Genomic DNA, 21820 nt, shown 5'->3' with positions numbered 1-21820 from the left:
ACCCGGAGGTGTCTCCAGACAGCGCTGGCCCCTGGCCTCTTAAGTGAGATGGGCGCACAACCCTAGAGTCGGACACGACTGGCCTGTACGGGCAGGGGTACCTTTACCTTTACTCCTTTTAAAGGTAAATCAAGTGTTGTTGTTCTGTTCAAATCGTCAGCTGATGGTTTCATCCTAGTTTTCAGAACAAGCGGAACCCACAGACAGATAGTTTGGACGAAACAGAAAACTATGGTTTGCCGCAAACCAGGATGTGGTCAGCGAATCATCATGTGTGAGGGAAAGAGGGAGTCCAAGCTTTAACCATGGTTTGATGTTATGCCATGTAACCAGTTTGCTACATTTGTGTAGCAATTCATGGTTTGGCAATAGGTTTAAACCTCCCCTATCTACTCAATGTGAATGGTGGTGTTCTGATATAATGGAGCCATTGAAAATGTGGTTCTCCGTGTTAGGGTGAAACGCATGGTTTAAAGCATGCATTAACAAACTGAGAATGAGTTTTATTTCACTGAAATGAAGTAGGGGCATAATGTAGCAATGTGTAGAAACTCTCAGGAGAAATCTGTCACCATTTTCCCAGATCCAAGCAGTGGGAAAGATTTAGGCCCCAACCTAAATTCATTTAGTTCCATGTTTACTCCATTTGCTCAATGCTTTGTTCTTTTTCATTTTCTTGAACGTATGTCCCAGATGTGGTTATGTAAGTGTATTTGTTTGAAGTCAAATTGTGTCATGGGATTTTACTGTTCAAGATGTCAAAATGGGTTTGAAGAAAACGTCACAAGAACACATATGTAGTGGGAATATAGAAAGAGACTTGGGGAGGGATAACCAGCAGGAAGATCACCTTTGGAGGGACCTATTTAAATGAATGGGAGCCGTGCGAGAGCACTAATGTTCACTTGGGGGGGGGGGCTTGTTACTAGAATTTCCTGTATGATTGTGCTATTGGTGTGTAAAGTTTTTCAAGAAAATACAGCTTAAGGAAAAAGAAAGAAAGAATAGGAAGTCTTTTGGAATCTATATATAATGGTCTAGTAGTAGTAGTATAGTAGTAGTAGTAGTAGTAGTAGTAATAATAATAATAATAATAATAATAATAATAATAATAATAATAATTTTATTATTTACACCCTGCCCATCTGTCTGGGTTGCCCCAGCCACTCTGGGCAGCTTCCAGCACTTATAATAACAATGTAACATCAAAAACTTCCCAATACACGGCTGCCTTTAGATGTCTTCTAACTCCTTAACATCTGGCAGGAGGGCGTTCCACAGGGAGCATGCCACTATCAAAAAAAGCCCTCTGCCTGGTTCCCTGGAACCGACAGAAGGCCAAATGACATATAGTCCACTACTATATGTCATGGTTTTTATATCATTGCTCAATGTACTGAGCTATCAAATTGCACATCAATGAACCTGGTCTATGTTGGTCATCATTGCTAACACTTGCTTAGCTTTGTATTGTTGGCTTCCATTTTTAAGTGGACAGAACTCCATTTTGGGAGCCAGCAAAGCTGGCCTGTCTTGTTACATACACCAGTGCTTTCTCTGCTAGTGTGGACTACAAATCTCAGCGCTTCCACTTTCCATCCTGCCTAATTAATAGGAGTGTTGGAAGCTGCCTTTTCAGACCACTGGTCCATCTGGGTCAGTATTGTCCACACTTACCGACAGTGACTCTCTAATATTTCATACAAGGGACATTCCTAGCTGTAGTGGACAGTGGGGTGGGGTGGCGGTGCTAACCTCCTGAGTGAGCAGCTGAGTCAGTTCTGCTTACCTTGAATGAAAGGGGAGGGGCAAGGTATCCTGGAGGTCAGTGCAGTGCAAACACACAAGCAGGAGTGTCAGACTGGCTCCGCCAGTGTATTTGCACTGCACCAATCTTACCACCTCACCTGTCCCAGTAAGTGACTTAGCTATTGGAGGATCAAGTAAGGACTGCCAGTGCACCACACCATGCCCTGAATTTAGAGGGACTTTGGAAAGACAGGTAGGGGCTTGCCTAGCTTTTTCTGGATTTGAATCTTCAGCTACTACTTCTCCTCTAAAATGCTGTTGAGCTATGTGCCATTGGTGTTTGGATATTTAAATTTTATAGGATAAACTAAGGAACCTCCAAATGTCTTAGGGAAGAAGAGGAACTTATGAAGCCCGGTTTGGAGTGATTACTATGCATTTGTGCTTTTGATTTTTTTTCCCTTTTGGATTATTTAGCAAGCAAATTTAAGGGCACAAAGCTTGGAAGTTTGTCCCCTGCAAGTACCCCACATTTCCCATATATACCAAGAATAAATTTATACTACTGTGCTTGGATGTGTGCAGTTATAACTAGGAGCATAAAAGAAAAATGTGAGAAAATACTTTACACTAGACAGAAGTATCTAGCAGCTGTTTGTTCTTTAACTTGTGGCTGAAAATTTAATCAGCGAAAATAACTCAGCTCCTGGTCTTATTCCTACTGTAGTCTTATCCCTTTCTTTGGATAAATGTGGTGTCTGGGGTTTGGAGTTAAGTGTCATTTTGTATCATTTCTGACATCTCCTTGAGCTTCTCTTCATAAGAGTCTGATTTTAATTTGTGGTAGAGTTATGACTACAAATAAACATGTATCTCAGCTATTCATGAGAAAGTGCTAATGCATATAAAATATGAAGTCAACTCTTCTTCTGAACCATCAACACCATGCACACAAAGCATGCACAAATCAGGGATCTGTTCTCAGTGAGTCTCACTTGTTTCCCACTGAAAAATAGGCTTCATTGCTCAACATATAAAATGAGATCCACCCTTAGTATCTAGGGGTAAATCTGCACTGTCCCAGAGTGGACCAGGTGTAATCCTTTTCAAGGGTGGGTTAACCAAAAAATTAAGAACCCAGTGGCATATGAACCACATCAAGACTGCACAATTTCCAGCTTTTCTGTGAAACATCTGCCTCTTCTTTCCTGCTCGTCCCACCATCTTTCTCCAGGATTATTTCCCTCTCACTTTTTGGAGCAACTGGCAACTTGGTCCAAAGTGGTATTTCCTGCCACATATGTCTTAAGGAAATGTTGAAATACGAATAGAGATAAAAGAACAGGTGGATAGGAGTGGCAAAAGGCACCAGAATCGCAGATCCACAAATGGAACTAGTTAGATGAACAAGAAAATAATACTACACAAAATTAGTATACATAGTGTGCAGAGGGTAGAAATGGCTCCAATTTTGTTTCCCTTACTTTGGAACATGTACATTAGAGTCCAACCTTATAGCTCTACAGTTAATGGAAGTGTCTTCTTAGTGAGGTTCTCCATGCTTGCTATGGCAGTCAAAGGCTAATAATACAAGCTAATACAGTGGTACCTCGGGTTACATACGCTTCAGGTTACATACGCTTCAGGTTACACACTCCGCTAACCCAGAAATAGTGCTTTAGGTTAAGAACTTTGCTTCAGGATAAGAACAGAAATCAGGCTCCGGCGGCGCGGCAGCAGCAGGAGGCCCCATTTAGCTAAAGTGGTGCTTTAGGTTAAGAACAGTTTCAGGTTAAGAACGGACCTCCGGAACGAATTAAGTACTTAACCCAAGGTACCGCTGTATTCAGAGTCTGCACACTAGTATTTACTGAAAGGATGTATACGGGGGGGGGGGGGCATGTCATATTTCATAATACAGTTTCCCCCCTAGCAAATGCAAGTTTCTGGATGCAGAGTACTAACTATAACGGGTTTCTGGTTGAGACTATTTTCAATTTGTTTTCTCCCATCAGAACTTGCAACATTCCTTTCCCCATTTGCCTCTCACTTGCCTCATTTTACTCAGAAAGAATGCTATTAACGGGTATAGGTACAAAGACGGTGTTTTCTGTGGAGTTTTTCTCCTTTTCTGTGGAAAACTCCACAGAAATCAACTTCTTCTTACCTATACCCATTTCCAGCTGAAAGCAACAACATTCACAGTCCTTCCTGTATTCTTCAAGCAGTTAAAAAATAAAGTGTTTCAATTTCAAATTGACATGATCTTCTTCATTATAAGCTTGGCATTATGTACAAAAGTTCAGGACACCAATTTTCTAGTCATCATGATAAGGAGATAGGTTTGTATTAAAAGTCAGAAATACCAGTTTCTGGTATTTTTCCTCTCCATTGCCGCCCCTTTCCCAAATTTGCTCTGGGGAATCCTGACCCCCATAACACCTTTTTGGGTGCGCATGGGGAACTGCAGCGGTTAGAGAGAGGAGGAAGTCCCATTGCGTGAGGAGAAGTCCATTCCAGTGTTGATGATCACCTTTGGATGTCACCCACAGATTTTTCAGAATTCAACGCAAACACTCTGTTCAGTCTTCCACCAGCTACTGTGACTAAATGGAACCTTGTCTGAAAAGTTGGCAAAAAATGGGGGAAAGCAACTCATACTGACAACAAGAGGCTAAGTAGAAGTAAGAGATTATAATTGATGCTGATAGATCTTAATTGCTGACCCAAATTACTGGCAAAAGTAGTGCCTTTTTAATTTCCCAATTATTTACTGAATAATTTCAAGTAAGGAAAAGAGAAGATCTGTCCAACTTTAATTAATGAACTACAGTTGTTTCAAGTTGAGGTAAGCCTAGTTAATATTGTTGACTTCCATGAATCATTGCCGGTTGTGAGGTGAAGATTTGACACATTATTAGGAGAAAGAATACAGAATGGAACACTTCTATATAAGAGTTCAAAGCCCGCAGCCAGGAAAAGATAGAAAGGCTTCTCTCAACTATTTTTTTCCCCCGAGAAAAGACAAACAAACTGCAACACACACACACACTTATCTGTTTTCCTGTGGACCATTTCTCCTGCTATCCAAATCAAACTACTGTTACACTGAAACAACATGAGGCATTTAAACCGTTTTATTGTACTTGGAACAGTTTCACAGTACTTATATTGCAATTGTATTGCCTTTATTTGGTTTTATAATTCTACATTCTAAAGTCCTATGCGTCATGGGACTTTATGGGGAAAGGCAACTAAGAAATCTTATAGACATTCAAACATTCAAACAAACAAGCTGACCAGAAGTTGCTTGTGAGCAAAACAAGTAAAAATAAAAGGTAACATTGGCCAGTGCATGCTCACTAGACCAGCATATCCAATCTTTTATAATATATACTATTCAAGTGTAAGAACAGTTTACTAGCAACTGACCCCATGCCCTGTACCATGTGAAAAAGATGCCATACCCTGTGAAAAAGATAGTGTGTTGAAATTTGGATATCAATACTTTTGATTTCCACCCTGAAATGTCTCATAACTCAGGCTTCTAAATTCTCAATCTCTTAAACAAGACCCCTTCAGCATTGGGAGTAGTCTTATCTTCCTCTCCTTACTTGTCACTGAGGCGTTATTAAAATGTTTGGTCCTTCTTCTTCACAAGACTTAGCAAGTAATAAATAATGTCTGGGACAGGGAATTAAAGAAAATAAAAACTTGAATCAAATTTTATTATCTATTTATTTATTGGATTTATATACCACTCTTGCATCACATTCTCTAGGATGGTTCATAGAATACAGTGTGTGTGTGTCCTCAAAACATCTACACAAGTAATATAGATAAATTAGTCACAGATTTATGCTATCCTACTCGTTTGAGTGCAGGAAGCTCCTGCAACCAATCGAAAGCCGTGCCTCGATTGTCGAACGTTTTGGATTACGTTGGACAACCAAGGTTTGTCTGTAATAAAGATGAATCAGTGAGTATAAACAAGACTATGAATCTACTCCTTCAGGAGGTGTGTGACCCTGCCCAAAACAGGCAAATGTCCAATTTTCCAGACTTTCCTTCCTTTTGCTCCATAGTGGCCCACTTCCAGGCCACCAAGTTATCCAGATACCAGCTCAAGACTTGCACATAAACTCCTGCTTCAAATGATACAGAGAAGTAGAGCTGTGTCATCAGCACAGTGCAAACGCTATGCTTCAAATCTTCTGACGACTGCTCCCTATGGCTTCGTATAGATGCTAAAAAGCACTGGGGACAAAGGAGTGCCCTGCGGGACAGCATAGCATAGTTGGAAGGAGGTGGGGCAACATACAGTCACCCAGGGGCTGAAGAACAATGCCTCCAACATTGAGGTACAATTCAGGAGGACACCATGGCATAGTCGATTGTATCAAAAATTGCTGACAGATCAAATAAGAGGGGCACACTTACATTACACACCTAAGCAAAACTGAAGCCCAGTTTTTCCTTCCTGGAGAAGAAAAGTTGCTTCTGTGGGAAGGTGACTGGAAAAGGAAAACCAGTGTCTGCTGCTTTTATCACAATTCCAAGGACACATTTGAAACTCAAAGAGGGGAAAGTCACTCGGGGAGGAGGTAATCTGAAGAGGGAAAACAGCAGGTAGGGAAGCCTTGAAGTCTCCCCATTAACCACCTATCTGCTATCCCAATGGCTCCCTCTAAAAGTGGCTTTTCCTTTTCAAAAAGGACTTTCAGGCTAATACATAATTTGCATGCAACAGGTAGTTTAGCACTAAGCTGAGCTAGGCCTTGCCTGGAAAAATAATGCCCCCCTTTACTTAGGAATATAGTAACATTAATTATGTGCTTGTATTTAGCTGCTCAGTCCAGGGGTATAATGAAATAAAATAGGGTCTTCTAATAAAAAAAATATTTCAAGTAGGTAAACCTAAATCAGTTATTCACCAGATTTTAGCCTTTAAAGAGAGATGTCAGTGTTACGAGAGTTGGTGAAGGCAGTGATATGCAAAGATGGTAAACTGGGAAACTGTTGGCAAAATATTTGGCTTGCTCTTGGCCCGTGGCCCGTATTTCCTTTGTAAATGAATCCCACATCTTTATTAACTTAAGCATTTCTTTTTTCTTTTTCTAATTTGAAACGTATTTCAAACCTTTTGTTTAACGAAGTCCTTGGAACATGATACGGCCCCCAGATCGAGAAAAATAGGAAAGTCAATTAAAATTCTGACATTAGCCACAATCACGTAAACACATGCTTCAGCTAATCCACTATTTTATTTTTTTAATTACATGCCTCAAGATGCAGAGGAGGAGACACCAAGGGGCGTTACCATATCACTGTCAGGAAAACACAAGTTCTGAACATTTTCACAGCAAGAATTCTTACTATTTGACAAATGCAAATACAGTTGCAGATCCCATAGTTTTTACTAACCTGCATAGAAACCTTAGAATCGTAGAACCATAGAATTTTAGAGGTGGAAGGGGCCTTGGGGTCCAGGGGTCGGCAAGGCTTACTGGGCATGGGCCGGATCACTCCCGCTGAGATGCTCTGTGGGCTGGACCAGCGCAGCATGATGCCGGAAATTGCGTCTGCACATGTCTGCAGCGCAGGAAATCACTGCGCATGCCCAGCCGCCGAAAATCGCACCTGCGCAGAAGCGATTTTCTGGAGGGGTGGAAGAGAGTCCCTGCACTGGTTTAGCGCAGCATGCGGGGACTCGCCGAGTGGGCGGCTCGCTTTGGGGGCGGCTCATGGGCCCGTTAAGCAACCCTCATGGGCTGCTTCCAGCCCATGGGCCTTAGGTTGCCGACCTCTGATCTAGTCCAACCCCCTGAAATGCAGGAATCTTCTGCTCAACATGGGGCTTGAACGTATGATGCTGAGATTAAGAGTCCCATACTCTACTGACTTAGCCGTCCCAGGTATTCTAGCCATACATATTTTAGGTAAAGGTAAAGGGACCCCTGACCATTAGGTCCAGTCGTGTCCGACTCTGACGTTGCGGTGCTCATCTCGCTTTATTGGCCGAGGGAGCTGGCGTTTGTCCAGAGACAGCTTCCAGATCATGTGGCCAGCATGACAAAGCCACTTCTGGCGAACCAGAGCAGCGCACGGAAACACCGTTTACCTTCCTGCCAGAGCGGTACCTATTTATCTACTTGCACTTGACGTGCTTTCGAACTACTAGGTGGGCAGGAGCAGGGACCGAGCAACGGGAGCTTACCCCGTCACGGGGATTCAAACCGCCAACCTTCTGAATGGCAAGTCCTAGGCTCTGTGGTTTAACCCACAGCACCGCACGCTTCCTGGCAGAAAAGGCCCACTGGCTTTCTTCCAAAATGCAATAATTAAGCCATTTATTTTTCTCACCCAACATATCTTTTTTTTTGTATATGCCATTTGAGTACTTGGATGTCAGCTGTAGGCCTCATTGGGTGTCTGTTGTGGCCTGTACCCTTAAAGGGAGCCCAGCGCCATTCTGCACACAGACTACTATTCCTGCTCCTCTTTCTGTTTGCTGTCTCCACCTCTGTTCACCTGTTAACTCCAGTCATGAAAGCAGGGCTCCCCCCCCCCCAGGCAGAACTCTCAGGTGGGCGCCATTGTCATTATAACAGAACAAGGGAGGCGTTCATGGTGAGTTCCAGGACCTCTTCTTTTTCTAGAAAAAATAACACTGCAAGAAAGTAATGGCAAGGGTGGGGAGATACAACAGGATCTTCCACCTGCTTTCCACTTTCCCTTCTGAGTGGCTGTATGGATTGGGCACTGGGGCAAATGAGGGGGCAGTGGTGCCTTCGAGAGAAGAAGAGGTCTATGGTGGCAAATTGCCCAAGCTCCCAATAACCTTTGAACCCAGAACTGATGATTTATTTATGTTCATCATGGATTTTGCCTACAATAACATCTTTTATGAACAGGCTAAAGTCTGCAAATATGGCTATTTTGCATACCTTAATTTTGATCCCTTGGAAAATGTTGGTCAATATCAATATGCAGACCCGAAAAGTTTTCTTAGGGTTGCCATATTGTGAAGAGCAAAAAAGAGGACACGTTTGCCGACTTCTACTTTTAACTATGGGTCACTATGACGAATTTTCCCCTTGAAAAAGAGGACGTGTCCTGGGAAAAGAGGACATATGGCAATCCTAAAACAAAGACAGCACAACCAAGACAGAACACTTAAAGTCCCTACCCGCATTAAATGAATGGAAATTCTAGACTGACATGTGGCTTTTCAACGAAATCTTTGACAACAGAGATAAGAGGGTGCTTCCACATAAGGAAGCTAAAACCATTCCTGTTTGTATATTCAGATACTTCCTGCTTCAATTCTGCATTTGTACCTTTCATTGCTCGTAAAACTGGTATCGGGACATGTCCTTTGTTTCTAAAGGAGCTACAACACTCTCAACCTTCTTCAAAGAGCTGGAATTAATATGTAATTCATAGATGTATTCTAAGTGGTTACTGTACATGTAAATATTAACAAGCGATCAATAATCTAAGTTGGGAGCCATAGCAAATTTAATAGTTTAACTTTGTGCTGTTTGAGAAAGGACTTCTTTTCGTCTGTCTTCAGTCTCCTGCCAGGCTGCCTCACTTGCATGACTCCTGGGTCTAATAGTATGAGAGAAGAACAAAAACTTCTCTGTCAGCTTTGGTCCACATCATGTAGATGTTTATTATCTCCAGACTTAATTGCCCCTTTTTTAAAAAAAAAAAAGAGAGAGAAAGAACAAAAACAAAAACAAAAAGCCCCAAACATTGTAACCTTTCTTTACGGGAAAGAAGTTTCAGGTCCCTGGTCAACTTGGTTGTCTCATCTGCACCTTTTCCAGCTCTGAAAATATACTTATTGAGGTGCAGAGGCCAGAAATGTACTCCATGGTAGACGTTAAGGGATGGCAGACAATTGAACAACCCTTTCATTGAAAAACAGAGCATGTTTGTGATATATTGTTGCTATGAATTTCGAGAAAATGTACTGGATCCTTGTAGAAGGAGAAAAAATATATTTCATCCTATTATGTTACGCTGGTGTCAGGGGTTGAGGGGAAAGATCCCATTCAGTACCTAATAGCGTGCACATGCTGCAGAGAAAGGGAGTAGAAATAACTTTTCTGTTGCTTTCCTATACAGCGGCACATCAGGTTAAGTACTTAATTCGTTCCGGAGGTCTGTACTTAACCTGAAACTGTTCTTAACCTGAAGCACCACTTTAGCTAATGAGGCCTCCTGCTGCCACCACGCTGCCAGAGCGCGATTTCTCATCCTGAAGCAAAGTTCTTAACCTGAAGCACTATTTCTGGGTTAGCAGAGTCTGTAACCTGAAGCGTATGTGTCAGAGCTGCCTCTAGGTCCCAGCTCACAGAGGACCAACGCTAGGCTGTAGTAATGTACAAAAGTCTTTATTGAAGTTCAGTTTCCATTTCAAAGCCACAGCGTGCAGCCCTACGTCTTAAACCCTAGATCGGCGAAGTCCCGTCTGAGTCTCCTCCCCTATGACACCAGTTTAAGATCCTAGCCCTGCTCCACCTTTTACGCTGCTCTCTCCTCCTCTGGGTCCTCCTGCCCGCTGGGGCATTGCCCTTTCTGGACTCTTCCGACGCTGAGTCGCTTAGCTCCTCCCCCTCCCTCCGGCGGGCTTTAGGACCCGGTTCCCAATCCTCATTCTCTTCTGTCCCGCGCTCCTGTACATTTGAACTTGCCTCTCGCGCCAGCCCAGCGACCTTTCTCCTAACCGTTACACTACTTCGGTCACTGCTTCCCTCTTCCGGGACACTGGCCGGATCTGACCTCTCCTCCGTTGTCTGACTTTCTGATGGAGGCGTGGTCAGCCCTGCCTTATCTTCTCTCCCTGGTGGGGAATGCACTGGCCCCGATCCTTGGGACTCTTCCCCCCCACTCTGCTCTGGTGGGGAAGCTGGTCCTGATTTCCAGCTACTGCTCTGGGAGTCCCTGCTGCCCCCTTGCTCCTGGGGCGTTCCCCTTGGGAACCCCCTACCCCTGGCCACTGGCGCCCCCTTCTGTGAATCTTCCGATTCGCTGGAGAGGCTCATGGAATCCCTCGGTCCACTGTCCTCTTCTCCTACGCTCCCCTCGGATTCTTCCCCTTCGCTCTCCATCTCCTCTCTTCCCTGTGCCTCTGCTCCTGAGCCCCTGACAGTATGTAACCTGAAGCATATGTAACCCGAGGTACCACTGTAATACTAGAACTTGGGTTCACCAAATGAAATGTACTGGCAATAAGGTCAGGACAAAAACCAATGCACTTCATCACATGCTGTGTGGTCCATTTATGAATTCACTGCCAATTGATCCAAGTGAGAGTGCTATTGCTTTCATGACCTCCTTTCAGGCTTCCCATAAGCACTCTAGCTCAGTGGTAGAGCTTCTGCTTTCCATACAGAAGATCCAATCCTCAGCATCTCAAGATAAAATGGTGAATGTCCCCTGGCCGGAAGCCCGGAGAGCTGCTGCCCGCCATTTTGGAAATACTGAGCTAGATATGGACCAAAGCAGTTTCCTCTTTACCTAGCTAAGTGGTCCATGTTTGAAAACACCACCAGATAAACCTTTGGGCCTGATCGAACAAGGAGAATGCTTATGTTCATAATGTGCTCATGGTGGCCACAGGATTATGTGACTCTAAATGGGAATTAGACAAATGTATGGAGGCTATACCCCTTCATGCCGTGGCGAAGGGGCTTGATTAACTCAGAGATCTATGAGCTATGCCGTGCAGGGTCACCCAAGATGGACAGGTCATAGTGGAGAGTTTTGAGTAAATGTGATCTACCTGGAGCAGGAACCGGCAAGCCACTCCAGTATCCCTGCCAAGAAAACTCCATGGACCGAGATGGTTGGAAAGTGTTCTCGAAGCTACCAGCATGAGTTTGACCAAACTGTGGGAGGCAGTGGAAGACAGGAGTGCCTGGCGTGCTCTGGTCCATGGGGTCACGAAGAGTCGGACACGACTAAACAACAACATGGAGGCTATATGGTGGCTAAATAGAACATCAATTTTCAAAGGCAATTAATACTGTTTTTGGGAGAAATAAGAGCAGAGGGAGGATTACTGTTTTCATGCCCTCCTTGAGGGCTTTCTAGAACAGTGGTCAGCAACCTTTTTCAGTCTGGGCCGGCCCACCATCCCTCAAACCATGTGGTGGGCTGAACTATATTTGGGGGGGTGGACTGAACAAATTCCTATGCCCCACAAATAACCCAGAGATGCATTTTAAATAAAAGGGCACATTCTACTCATGTAAAAACACCAGGCAGGCCCCACAAATAACCCAGAGGTGCATTTTAAATAAAAGGACACATTCTACTCATGTAAAAACATGCTGATTCCCAGACTGTCCGTGGGCCAGAATGAGAAAGTGATTGGGCCTCACCCGGCCCCCGGGCCTTAGGTTGCCTACCCCTGTTCTAGAAGAATCTGGCCAGCTGGTGGGGAGGGGTGGGTGGGGAGTAGGCTGGACTAGACTGACCTTCAGTCTGACCTATCATGAATCTTATGTTCAATTACACATCTTAAATAACGAGTCAGAAAAGAGGAAACACAAGTTGCATGTTACAGACACCATGGGCTGACATTTAAAATTTGTGGTGACTGGAGGGGAAGCACCCACAGTCAGGAAAACAATAAATTTCCCCTTAATCTGTTGGACTGAATAAAATAACTTCACAGAAACTTTGGAACAGCCAAGGAAAGTTTAAGGCAAGAAAGGAAAATCTTTAGTGTTGTCCTTTCCTTTCCTTTTTTTGCTGTCTGGTTGTTTAGAGCGTAGAAATGGGCAACCAGGACAGTTCTCTCCACCCACTGAATCTTTAGAATTCTTGCCAAGATAAAGAATGGTTTCTCCTGCCCACCTTCCTTCCAAGACAATAAAATGCAGTAAGTAAATGTCTTGAAGGAAATCGAAAAAGTAACATTACATGAAGGAGCAACTGAAGGGTAAAAAACAAAACAAAACATGGGGCATCTCTGTGATTCCCTGATAACTGGTCAGGAATTGTTGAGCAGATTCATAGTTAGATGGGTTTATAAAATCATATTTTCCATCACAAGTGTATTTTTTATAGTTTCTGTACTTTATACATTCCTATTTTTAAAAGTAGAGTCTCTGGTCAAAATCTAATAAACAAATCCTATAGATTAAAGATAATTTAATAAATAAACCCTAGAGAGTCAAAATAATTTAATAAAGAAATACTATACAGTCGATCTTTTTTCAGCGTAGTAAGAACTGCTTACGGAAATATTGGATGCTCATAGAACTCTACTAGATCTCTACTTGGAAGCTGTTGAAGACAGATGTCCTCTACGGATTGTGAATGGAAAACCATACACTGTGCCATTTTTAGCTACTTTCCTCATTCACAAGAGCAATCGGCGGTGCAGCTGGCAAGCCAGGCACTTGTGGGTCTCAGTCACCACAACTTTCAAAGTCTGTACGGTACTTTGGAGAAGCAGAGTTTGCAGAAATGGCCATGCCTGAAACCCCCGCCCACTAAATGGTAGCAACCAACTCCCATGAGCAAAGAAAACCCCCAAGATAACATGTGAACAAGCCCAAAAGTTTGTTCTGTGCAACACTTTTTTAAGGATTCCAGACGTTTCCCACTTCTGATGGGCAGTGTGCAGTGGGATGTATTTACATAGATATAAAGGAATATCTTTTATAAACATGTTTCTTGCACAAAATCCTTTGGCACAACATATCTTGGGTGCTGCTCTGTACTTGCGGCAAATTAAACATTGCCGTGTGGATGAATCAGTTACAACTGTTGTATATGGAGAATCTTTCCGCTGTACAGGAGATGAGTCTAGTTCAGCCCCACCAGCGAAGACTGATACAGGTACACTGGTACCTCGGGTTAAGTACTTAATTCGTTCCGGAGGTCTGTTCTTAACCTGAAACTGTTCTTAACCTGAAGCACCACTTTAGCTAATGGGGCCTCCTGCTGCCGCCGCGCCGCCGGAGCACGATTTCTGTTCTCATCCTGAAGCAAAGTTCTTAACCTTAAGCACTATTTCTGGGTTAGCGGAGTCTGTAACCTGAAGCGTATGTAACATGAGGTACCACTGTACTATACAACCATGGTTGTACTATATAACCATGGTTCATCCATCAGAAGCATTCCAGGGGCTTTCACTCTTCCTTCTGTGTAGCTATTCCTCCATAACGTTCTGTATGTAGGCTAACAAACAAAGGTTACTGTCAGGTGCACCAACTCCCAGGAGCCGAGCCCATTTGGACATATTTTTTGGGACAGCCCCCCCAATGTTCAAAGCGGTGGGGGCGGCCAAGTGCAGAGCCAAGCACAGTATAACTTCAGTGGCTGGCTCCTTCTCCTCTTCCTCCTGCCATGGAGGGGAAGGAGCGGGGAAGCAGCCCCCAGCCAGTGGCCGCGGCAAGAGAAGCCCCCGGCCATTGAAGCCGAACTGCCACCATTTTCAGCTCCACTCCTGGCTCCCCCAAAAGTCCTGATGACACACATGCAACATCAGCTGTCCAGTCACCCTCAAATGTTGACACCTCTGATTACTGTTACCTCTCTGCCACTGTTAGCACTAACCTTTAGCTAGCCATAATGGCATTTTGCAAATCCACTTTAAACTATGCTGTGAAATGGGATTTGGCACTCTCCAAAATTAGGTCTGAAACAGCAAAGGAAGGAATGGCCACAAGAGAGGGGGGGGGGTAGAGAGGAATGCTTGTTTGTTATCATATTTTTATTTTTTTCACTGTAAATAACTTTAGCATAAGGTGTAAGGCACTTCCACATAAATGGGTTTCCTGAATGTCAAATATGCTGATTCAGAGCACCTGACGCCAGGAAGCCATGCGGCAAGTCTGGTTGTCACAGAGCTGACTGCCACTAGGTCATACTACAGAACACCTTTACCTTTTCCATTTAACCCTCTTCCACTGTATTTTCTTTTAGAAAGCCAAAGGGGCCAGGGGGGAGGGAATAAACCTGGTGTTTCAAATTCTGGCAAAGCACAGATTACATTATGGAAATAAAATATGAAATGGGCCACGCATCTATGTAAAGACTCTCAATATTTGCGATTCATTTATTTGTAAAATTTGTTATATAGGCTTTGATTTAGCATGCTTTATAGTTTAAAATTCCAAATGCCCTGTCCCAACCCTCCCAGGAATTAGCTACATGTGGCAAGTATTTTGCTTTCTTCTTAACAGGTATGTTTGCGGGGAGGGAGGGTATAAATCTCAGGGACTCTTTGCCACAGAGAGCACGAGCGTGAACGCCCAGGAGCCACAATCCTGAAATCGCTTTGGTTGTAAGTTCCCCCACCGACATAAATAAGTGGTTGCATGGCTTGCAGAACTGCATTGGCAAAGCATTAGCTTGAAGCCCTGAGTGACACCTTTGGGACACGACGCACAAATCACAACCCTAAATGATTTATATCCTAGAGAGCGTATCTTTACCAGCAAAACCTTTTATGCGCTCTATTAGACAGCAGTTAACTGATCTCAAATTGACCAGTCTCATTTCAAAAGCAGTCCCGTCCCCCATAGCCCTTCCTTGAAACCCAGTTTCAAAACTGTGTGTGTGTGTGTATTCTAGCAGAAAATAATTCGCAGCTGTGATAATATCAGGTTGGGATTTTTTTTAAAAGAAAGGAAAAGGAAAACACTATACTATAGTTTTACATTGAATAATAAAAGATAAAAAAGGGCAGTCTGTGAATAATTAGGGGTTGCTGTCTGAAGCCAGTTGCAGTCACTGCAACTGATAATAAACTTAAACCCCCTCGAGAGCAGGTAAACGCTTTGCAACCCTGACCCCCTACATCTCACATTACTTAACTACCCTGCAGCTCCAACATTACATCACCATCCCAATGATTGGTCCCTGCAGTTTAACTCTCTCCCTGTCTCCTCCGATTAGGAACGAAAGAGCAACGCCAGGGAAGGAGGGAGGGGAGGAAGGAGCAGCCTCGGAAGAAACTTCGCTCGAAAGTTTGCTGCGCTCCCTCGCTTGGGCCGGTGCAGATCGGAGGATCCGCTCCACAACTCTTTATGGAGGAGGAGGAGGATGTTTGTAAGCAGAAAGCAAACTGCACCGAAGTGCAGAGAAGGACAAGGGGGCGGGTGGGGAGGACGAGAGAGAGATATATATATATGCTCCCAGAGGAAATGAATCAAGAGGCAAATAAATAAATAAATAAAAGCAAGAGAAAGGTGGTCGTCGTTTGACTGGTGGTAGTAAGAGGAGGAGGAATGGTAGTAGGAAGTCGTGCGAGAGCAGAGCGCGATCAGAAAAGGAAAATTAAAAACAAACCTCATGGACATCACTGGGTCTGAATTCCCTGCTGAGGTGCAGAACATGAGAGCCCTGGAATGAGTGTATCGAGAACCTGAGCCAAAGCTTAACTAGCCCGAGTGAGTCATATCCTTCCCATTTGATTCCAGTCCAAATGGTGATGTAATGCTCTGGCCCTCTCTCTCTCTCTCTCTCTCTCTCTCTCTCTCTCTCTCTCTCTCTCTCTTCTACGCCTGCCTCTCTCCCTCCTCCTCCTCCCTTTCTCCTTTTTAGCTCGGTGCTAGTGAAGTCACCATTTAAATCTGGCAGAGCTGAAGCTGAAAAACTTCAATGTAACCAAAACAGCCCCAGGCGAAGTTCCAGACGCACAGAGACTTGGTGGTGCAATTGCCATTGGAAACGGGTAAACACTGGGAGAAACAGTGCCGCCTCACAAGGGCCCGAGCAGCTGCCTGGGCGAGATCACAGTCAGACCCCGGGAACGGGGCTGTCGGAAATTTAATGGTTTTGTATGTGTGTGTGTTTCTTTCTTCCCCCCTCAGAAGATGCTACACACACACACACACACACACACACAAACACAGAGAGGCGCATTCCCGCACATTTTAAGACCCCAAGGAAGAAGAAGAAGAAAGGGAGGACTTGCAAATGGGAGGAAAGCAGCTATGGAAAGAGGAGGTGAAACAAGCAGGAACAGGAGAGAGAAACTATTCAAAATATGCTTAGGCTTATAGGGAAATGAACGCAGACATATCTGTCAAGAAGTCTTAAATCGAAGAGTCGCCCTTGTTCTTGAAGGCCAGCCCAGGGCCCAGTTCATAGGGAATGAATGGCGCTGCCTTGGTAGTAACAGCCCAGGAGAAGCTCTGCTCCGAGGAGCCAGGCAATTCTTTTAAAACGTTTTCATAGCTGGCATTCTATTGTTATTAATTCCCACACTTGCTCCCCCCCCCCCCAGCCTCTGGTGTGTGTGTGTGTTTTTTTTAGCAGTTTTCTCTGCTTCCATCTCGATCGCACTACCATCATGTGAGGAGAGGCTTGACGACATGACACCTGTCTCCCTTTCCTGCCTCTTAGGTTTTGTTTTTTTAAAAAACCACTTCATCTCCCGTGACCACCATTTTATTTCAGTTTTTCAAAACCATTGCGTGTCCTCGACGCACACCACATCGGCAGTGAACCTCTTGCACCGATTCAGTGCTTCCCTCGAGGGAAGCAGATACCGCGCTAGCACAAAAAGAAAGTAAAAGGGTTTTTATTGTGGCTGTTGTTAAAACAGTTGCTATGTCTGGTAACAACAGTGTCAGCTGGTGGAAGAATCAAGAGATTTGTTATCTCCTGGGAATTTGAATCCAGGCCGCCATTAACATTCGTTTCTGCAGCAGACCTGACAGTGCATGGTTGATTGCGCAAAGTCTAATAATCATAGAATCATAACGTTGGAAGGGACCCTGAGGATCATCCAGTCCAACCCCCTGAAATACAGGCCTATGCAGCTGTCCTGTGTATGGATCGAACCCGCAACCTTGGTGTTATGAGCGCCATACTCTAGCCAACTAATGTCTAATAAAAGGTTGGAGGGCTTGGCTAGAGAATACCAGTTATCTATGTACCACTTGATTTTAACATTTCACACTACTAGTTGTTCAGGAGTTATGGGAAGTGAAAGAGAGTGATGTGCCTCTGAGATGTGGATGGGAAAATAACTGCAGCACACCATCACTTGTAGCACATTGCAGGAGAATACCTTATGAGGACTGCTAAAGTGCTGTAGTGTAAAAGCACCTTGTGTGGCTGCCATTATTTTAACAGCAGCCCATTTCTAAGATGCTTCCGTTGTGCAAATTGCAGCAGCAGGAGCCGCTGTCATAAATGATGCTTCTACAGAGGTGAAGAATAAATATCCCCCGTAAGATAAATCACTTTTTCCCAGCTCGATGGGCATGACCATCACTTAAATTTAAGAAAACATCTCTGTTATTTTCAGACAGTTTGGTTACAGCTATGAATTGTTGCTATCTCTGGGGACTAATATCTATGGCTGTGAGTTGGGTAAGGAGGGAAATAAAGGAGGGCATATTCCTTTCTGTGGATCGGGCAAACTCACTTGATACTAATACTATGTGGCCAGTGAAAGTGACAGTGTTACCAAGTGAAACAGCTTGGAATTAGAGGTGATCAGCCATAATTATTCCTGGCGCCACTGAAGTCGGTGGCTTGACAGTATCATATGTAGTTATAAAGTTTGGTTCATTGTGTCATTGGCCTGCATAACTCATTTATGTCTGAATGACCAGTTATTGATTTCTCATCTTCTGTAACATAATAAAAAGAAGTTTAATCACTCTAAAGCTTTCTTTTATTTCCATGCTACTTTCAACTGAACAACATGCAGAAGCACCTCTGTTTTTATTTCCCAGTTGCCCTGCAAAATAATATTCTAAAGGATGGGGTATACATTTTATAAACAAAATAATAAAAATATAACGATTTCAAGTCTCCTGTAAAAAAAATAAAAATGTTCCGGTTGTTCAGTTCTAATTTTTTTCTTAACGATTTCAATGCGTTTAAGTCTTGGGAGCCAAATTTCAAAGACGACAAGGTACTTATAGATATGATTTGGAATATCTGGTTTTAAAAGTTTTTTTTTTTTTTTAAAAAAAAAACCCAACAACTGAATAAATGTTTCTAATACCATTCCTAATGTAGGATGGCGGGTTCATAAATAAAAGGAAAGCAAAACCATTAAAAAAGCAAAAGCCATAACTCACATAGTCTCCAAGTTCCTACAGATGAAAATAGGGCATGCCTATAACACCCTTATATACAGACCAATGATCACTACCAGGACCCAACCCCTGTCTCCGGTCAGACATTGCTAATGACAGATGTATGAGTTACTGCACCCATTTACTCTGCAATAGCCTCTCTTATATGGCTTTAAAAGCCAAGAATCTGTTTGCTCTTTTAGTTAAACACACATCTAAAAACCGTAACGGTCTGGTAACATGTTATCGCAGTTCAGAACGCACCTCAGCATCTGCAAGTGTGTAAAACGACATGCTGCACACTGCATGGTACAGTGGTACCTCAGGTTAAGTACTTAATTCGTTCCGGAGGTCCGTACTTAACCTGAAACTGTTCTTAACCTGAAGCACCACTTTAGCTAATGGGGCCTCCTGCTGCCACCGCGCCGCCGGAGCACGATTTCTATTCTCATCCTGAAGCAAAGTTCTTAACCCAAGGTACTATTTCTGGGTTAGCAGTGTCTGTAACCTGAAGCGTATGTAACCTGAAGCGTATGTAACCTGAGGTACCACTGTGCCTTCATTCATTTCCATTATTTACATGTGGGTCCTCCACTGGGGAGAGACTTCATTTTGCCCCTGCGGCCTCTTAATTTTCCTCTACTGAGTGCATTCAATGGGGCACAAGTAAGAGACTGAACATACGATCGTTCTAGGGCTGCCACATTTTGAAAAGCAAAAAAAGAGGGCACATTTGCCGACTTCTGCTTTTAACTCGGGATCACTATGACGACTGTGCTCGTGAAAAAGAGGGTGTGTCCTGGGAAAAGAGGACATGTGGCGACCCCAAAGGCTCAGAAAAATAATCCCAAATCGTAATAGACTAAAATAAAAATATGTTTCTTTTTCTGGAATGTGTCAGGTGATTTTTCAAATCAATTTGATGCAAGTGTGGCGCTCATCCATCTCTAGAAGGTATGGCTATAGCCCAGCCTTATCTGCTATAGCAGGGGTCAACAAACTTTTTCAGCAGGGGGCCAGTCCACTGTCCCTCAGACCTTGTGGGGGGCTGGACTATATTTTGAGGGGGGGGGGAAATGAACGAATTCCTATGCCCCACAAATAACCCAGAGATGCATTTTAAATAAAAAGGCACATTCTACTCATGTAAAAACACGCTGATTCCCGGACTGTCTGTGGGCCGGATTGAGAAGGCGATTGGGCCGGATCCGACCCCCGGGCCTTAGTTTGCCTACCCATGTGCTATAGCCATGGCAGCACAAGCAGGGGATTGTATTGCATATTTGAGACAAGCAGGAAAGAGGTTTATTTGCTGCTCAACCCTTCCTGTTAAATGTTTTCACTGACACAAGGAAGCTGACAACTGCCGGATGCACAATATTCTTATATCAACCTGAAAATAGGTTTACACCCATGTTCATTCTTTGTCGGTTCCAGAAATCTTCTTTGCGTGGTTGCTTATATTTCTTTTCCACAACCCCAGTCCAGCATCCCCAATGGTGTAGTTTCCAACACTGGCTCCTAGGAAGAAAGCACCCCTGTACAGTGAAGTTGGGGTCACTGCACACGATTCTGTTCTCCAAAGTGCCTCTCTGTGCAACAGGCTACAATACTGGACCTGTATACTAACTATAAATATTGTCTTATAGTACAGAACCTTTCAAAAGGAAAGGGGCGTTCAATAGAATGTGGTGGTCAGTGAATTCAACATTGCATCATAATTACGGTAATAGGTTTCATAAAATTAATAAAAGGTTCATCTACTACACATCACACTTTTCTAAACGTACTTGGGAAAAAGATGCATTACATTTCGGCACCTCGGTTATCCGTTCTGTGGTCGTTACACAGGTGAGCGGAGGAACAATTCAGGATCAACTATTTCTCAATCAAAATGTGTTTTTGAATGAAGCTAAATGCTTAAATAGAGTTAAAAACAAGACGACTGGTTTGGGGGTATTAAAAAGTCGCTTCCAACTCAGGTATTTTCAAGGTCTGTTGACACCCCCCCCCCCAAATCCTTACAGGAAACACTGTTATCCCATTTTCCTTCCTGTGACCTGTAAATGATGTAGGATTTCCTGTAGTCCAGAGGAAATCTCACTCAGATACCAAAGCTGCACCTTTTCATGTGTGTATTAACTTTATTCCTTTCTATTCTCCTTCCCTTTCTCTTCTCCTTGCATTCCTCATATACAGTATTTCTAACATCCAGACGTTCTGAAGAATAGAGGCTGATGGGATGGGAAGCAAATGATATTTTAATTCCAAAGGGATCCAACTTCAGAACAGTGCCCATGGCTCCAATTTTGCAGACTAGCTGAGGAATGTTTATAGCCCCCCTCCCTGCAGCGTATCTCATCCTTGGGGAGAGGGTGGTGTGGCAGATATCACAGCTGTCTGATGTAAGCACGGTTAACAATTCCACTACTCTGGCTGCAAAGCTCGTATCTCTGCACAAAGGAGCAATGTGTACGCTTTGAAAATCACACCACCCAGCAATTATTTGGCAAGAGCACCATCAGCTGAAGCAAGCACAGGGAAAAAGCATTTAAAATGTTTAAAAGTCTAGAACGTGTATCCATAACTTGAAACAGATCGTTGTTTAATTGAAAATACATTTGTGCACACCTACGTACAAACAAACAAACAGCGCCTACGTACAAGCCCTAAATTGACCGTGAAGTAGGTTCTACTGGAGGTAAGTGGGACTTACATTCAATAAAACATGCTCAGGATCAAGACATTTGATCAACAACTTTCTCTGTTTTTTAAAAATAAATTTTATTAGAGTTTGGGGAAGGGGATACAGAGATTATTATCTATTCTCTTTTTAATCAAAACTAAAATGTTAATCTAAATAAAAAGACAGGCCGAAAAGAAAAAGTGGGAAAGAAAGGGGAGGGGAGGAGAGGAAAGGGAAAAGAGAGAAAGAGAAAAGGGTGGAGAAATAGAGAAGGGATGAAGGGGGGAGAAAGAGAGAGGAGAGAAAGAAAAAG

General features: G+C 43.5%; 1 protein-coding gene across 9 annotated transcripts in view; it reads right to left on the bottom strand.

The window, feature by feature from the left end:
• The window catches only part of CREB5 (cAMP responsive element binding protein 5), a 266685-nt gene that overhangs the window by 83947 nt on the left and 160918 nt on the right, over positions 1-21820 (bottom strand). Inside the window, exon 1 of one of the 9 annotated variants that reach the window (XM_079948048.1) lies at positions 16072-16224. The exons of the other annotated variants lie outside the window; for them this stretch is intronic. Coding sequence (XP_079804174.1) covers positions 16072-16118 — 47 coding nt within the window. The 5' untranslated portion in view covers positions 16119-16224. Of the gene's footprint in view, positions 1-16071; positions 16225-21820 lie in introns of those variants that run through there. 9 annotated transcript variants of the gene reach the window in all.

The sequence above is a fragment of the Podarcis cretensis genome, assembly GCF_951804945.1.
Source record: "Podarcis cretensis genome assembly, chromosome: 12".
Taxonomy (NCBI): Eukaryota; Metazoa; Chordata; class Lepidosauria; order Squamata; family Lacertidae; genus Podarcis; species Podarcis cretensis.
Note: the sequence above shows the minus strand (reverse complement) of the source record. Positions and strands in the feature narration are given on the sequence as shown.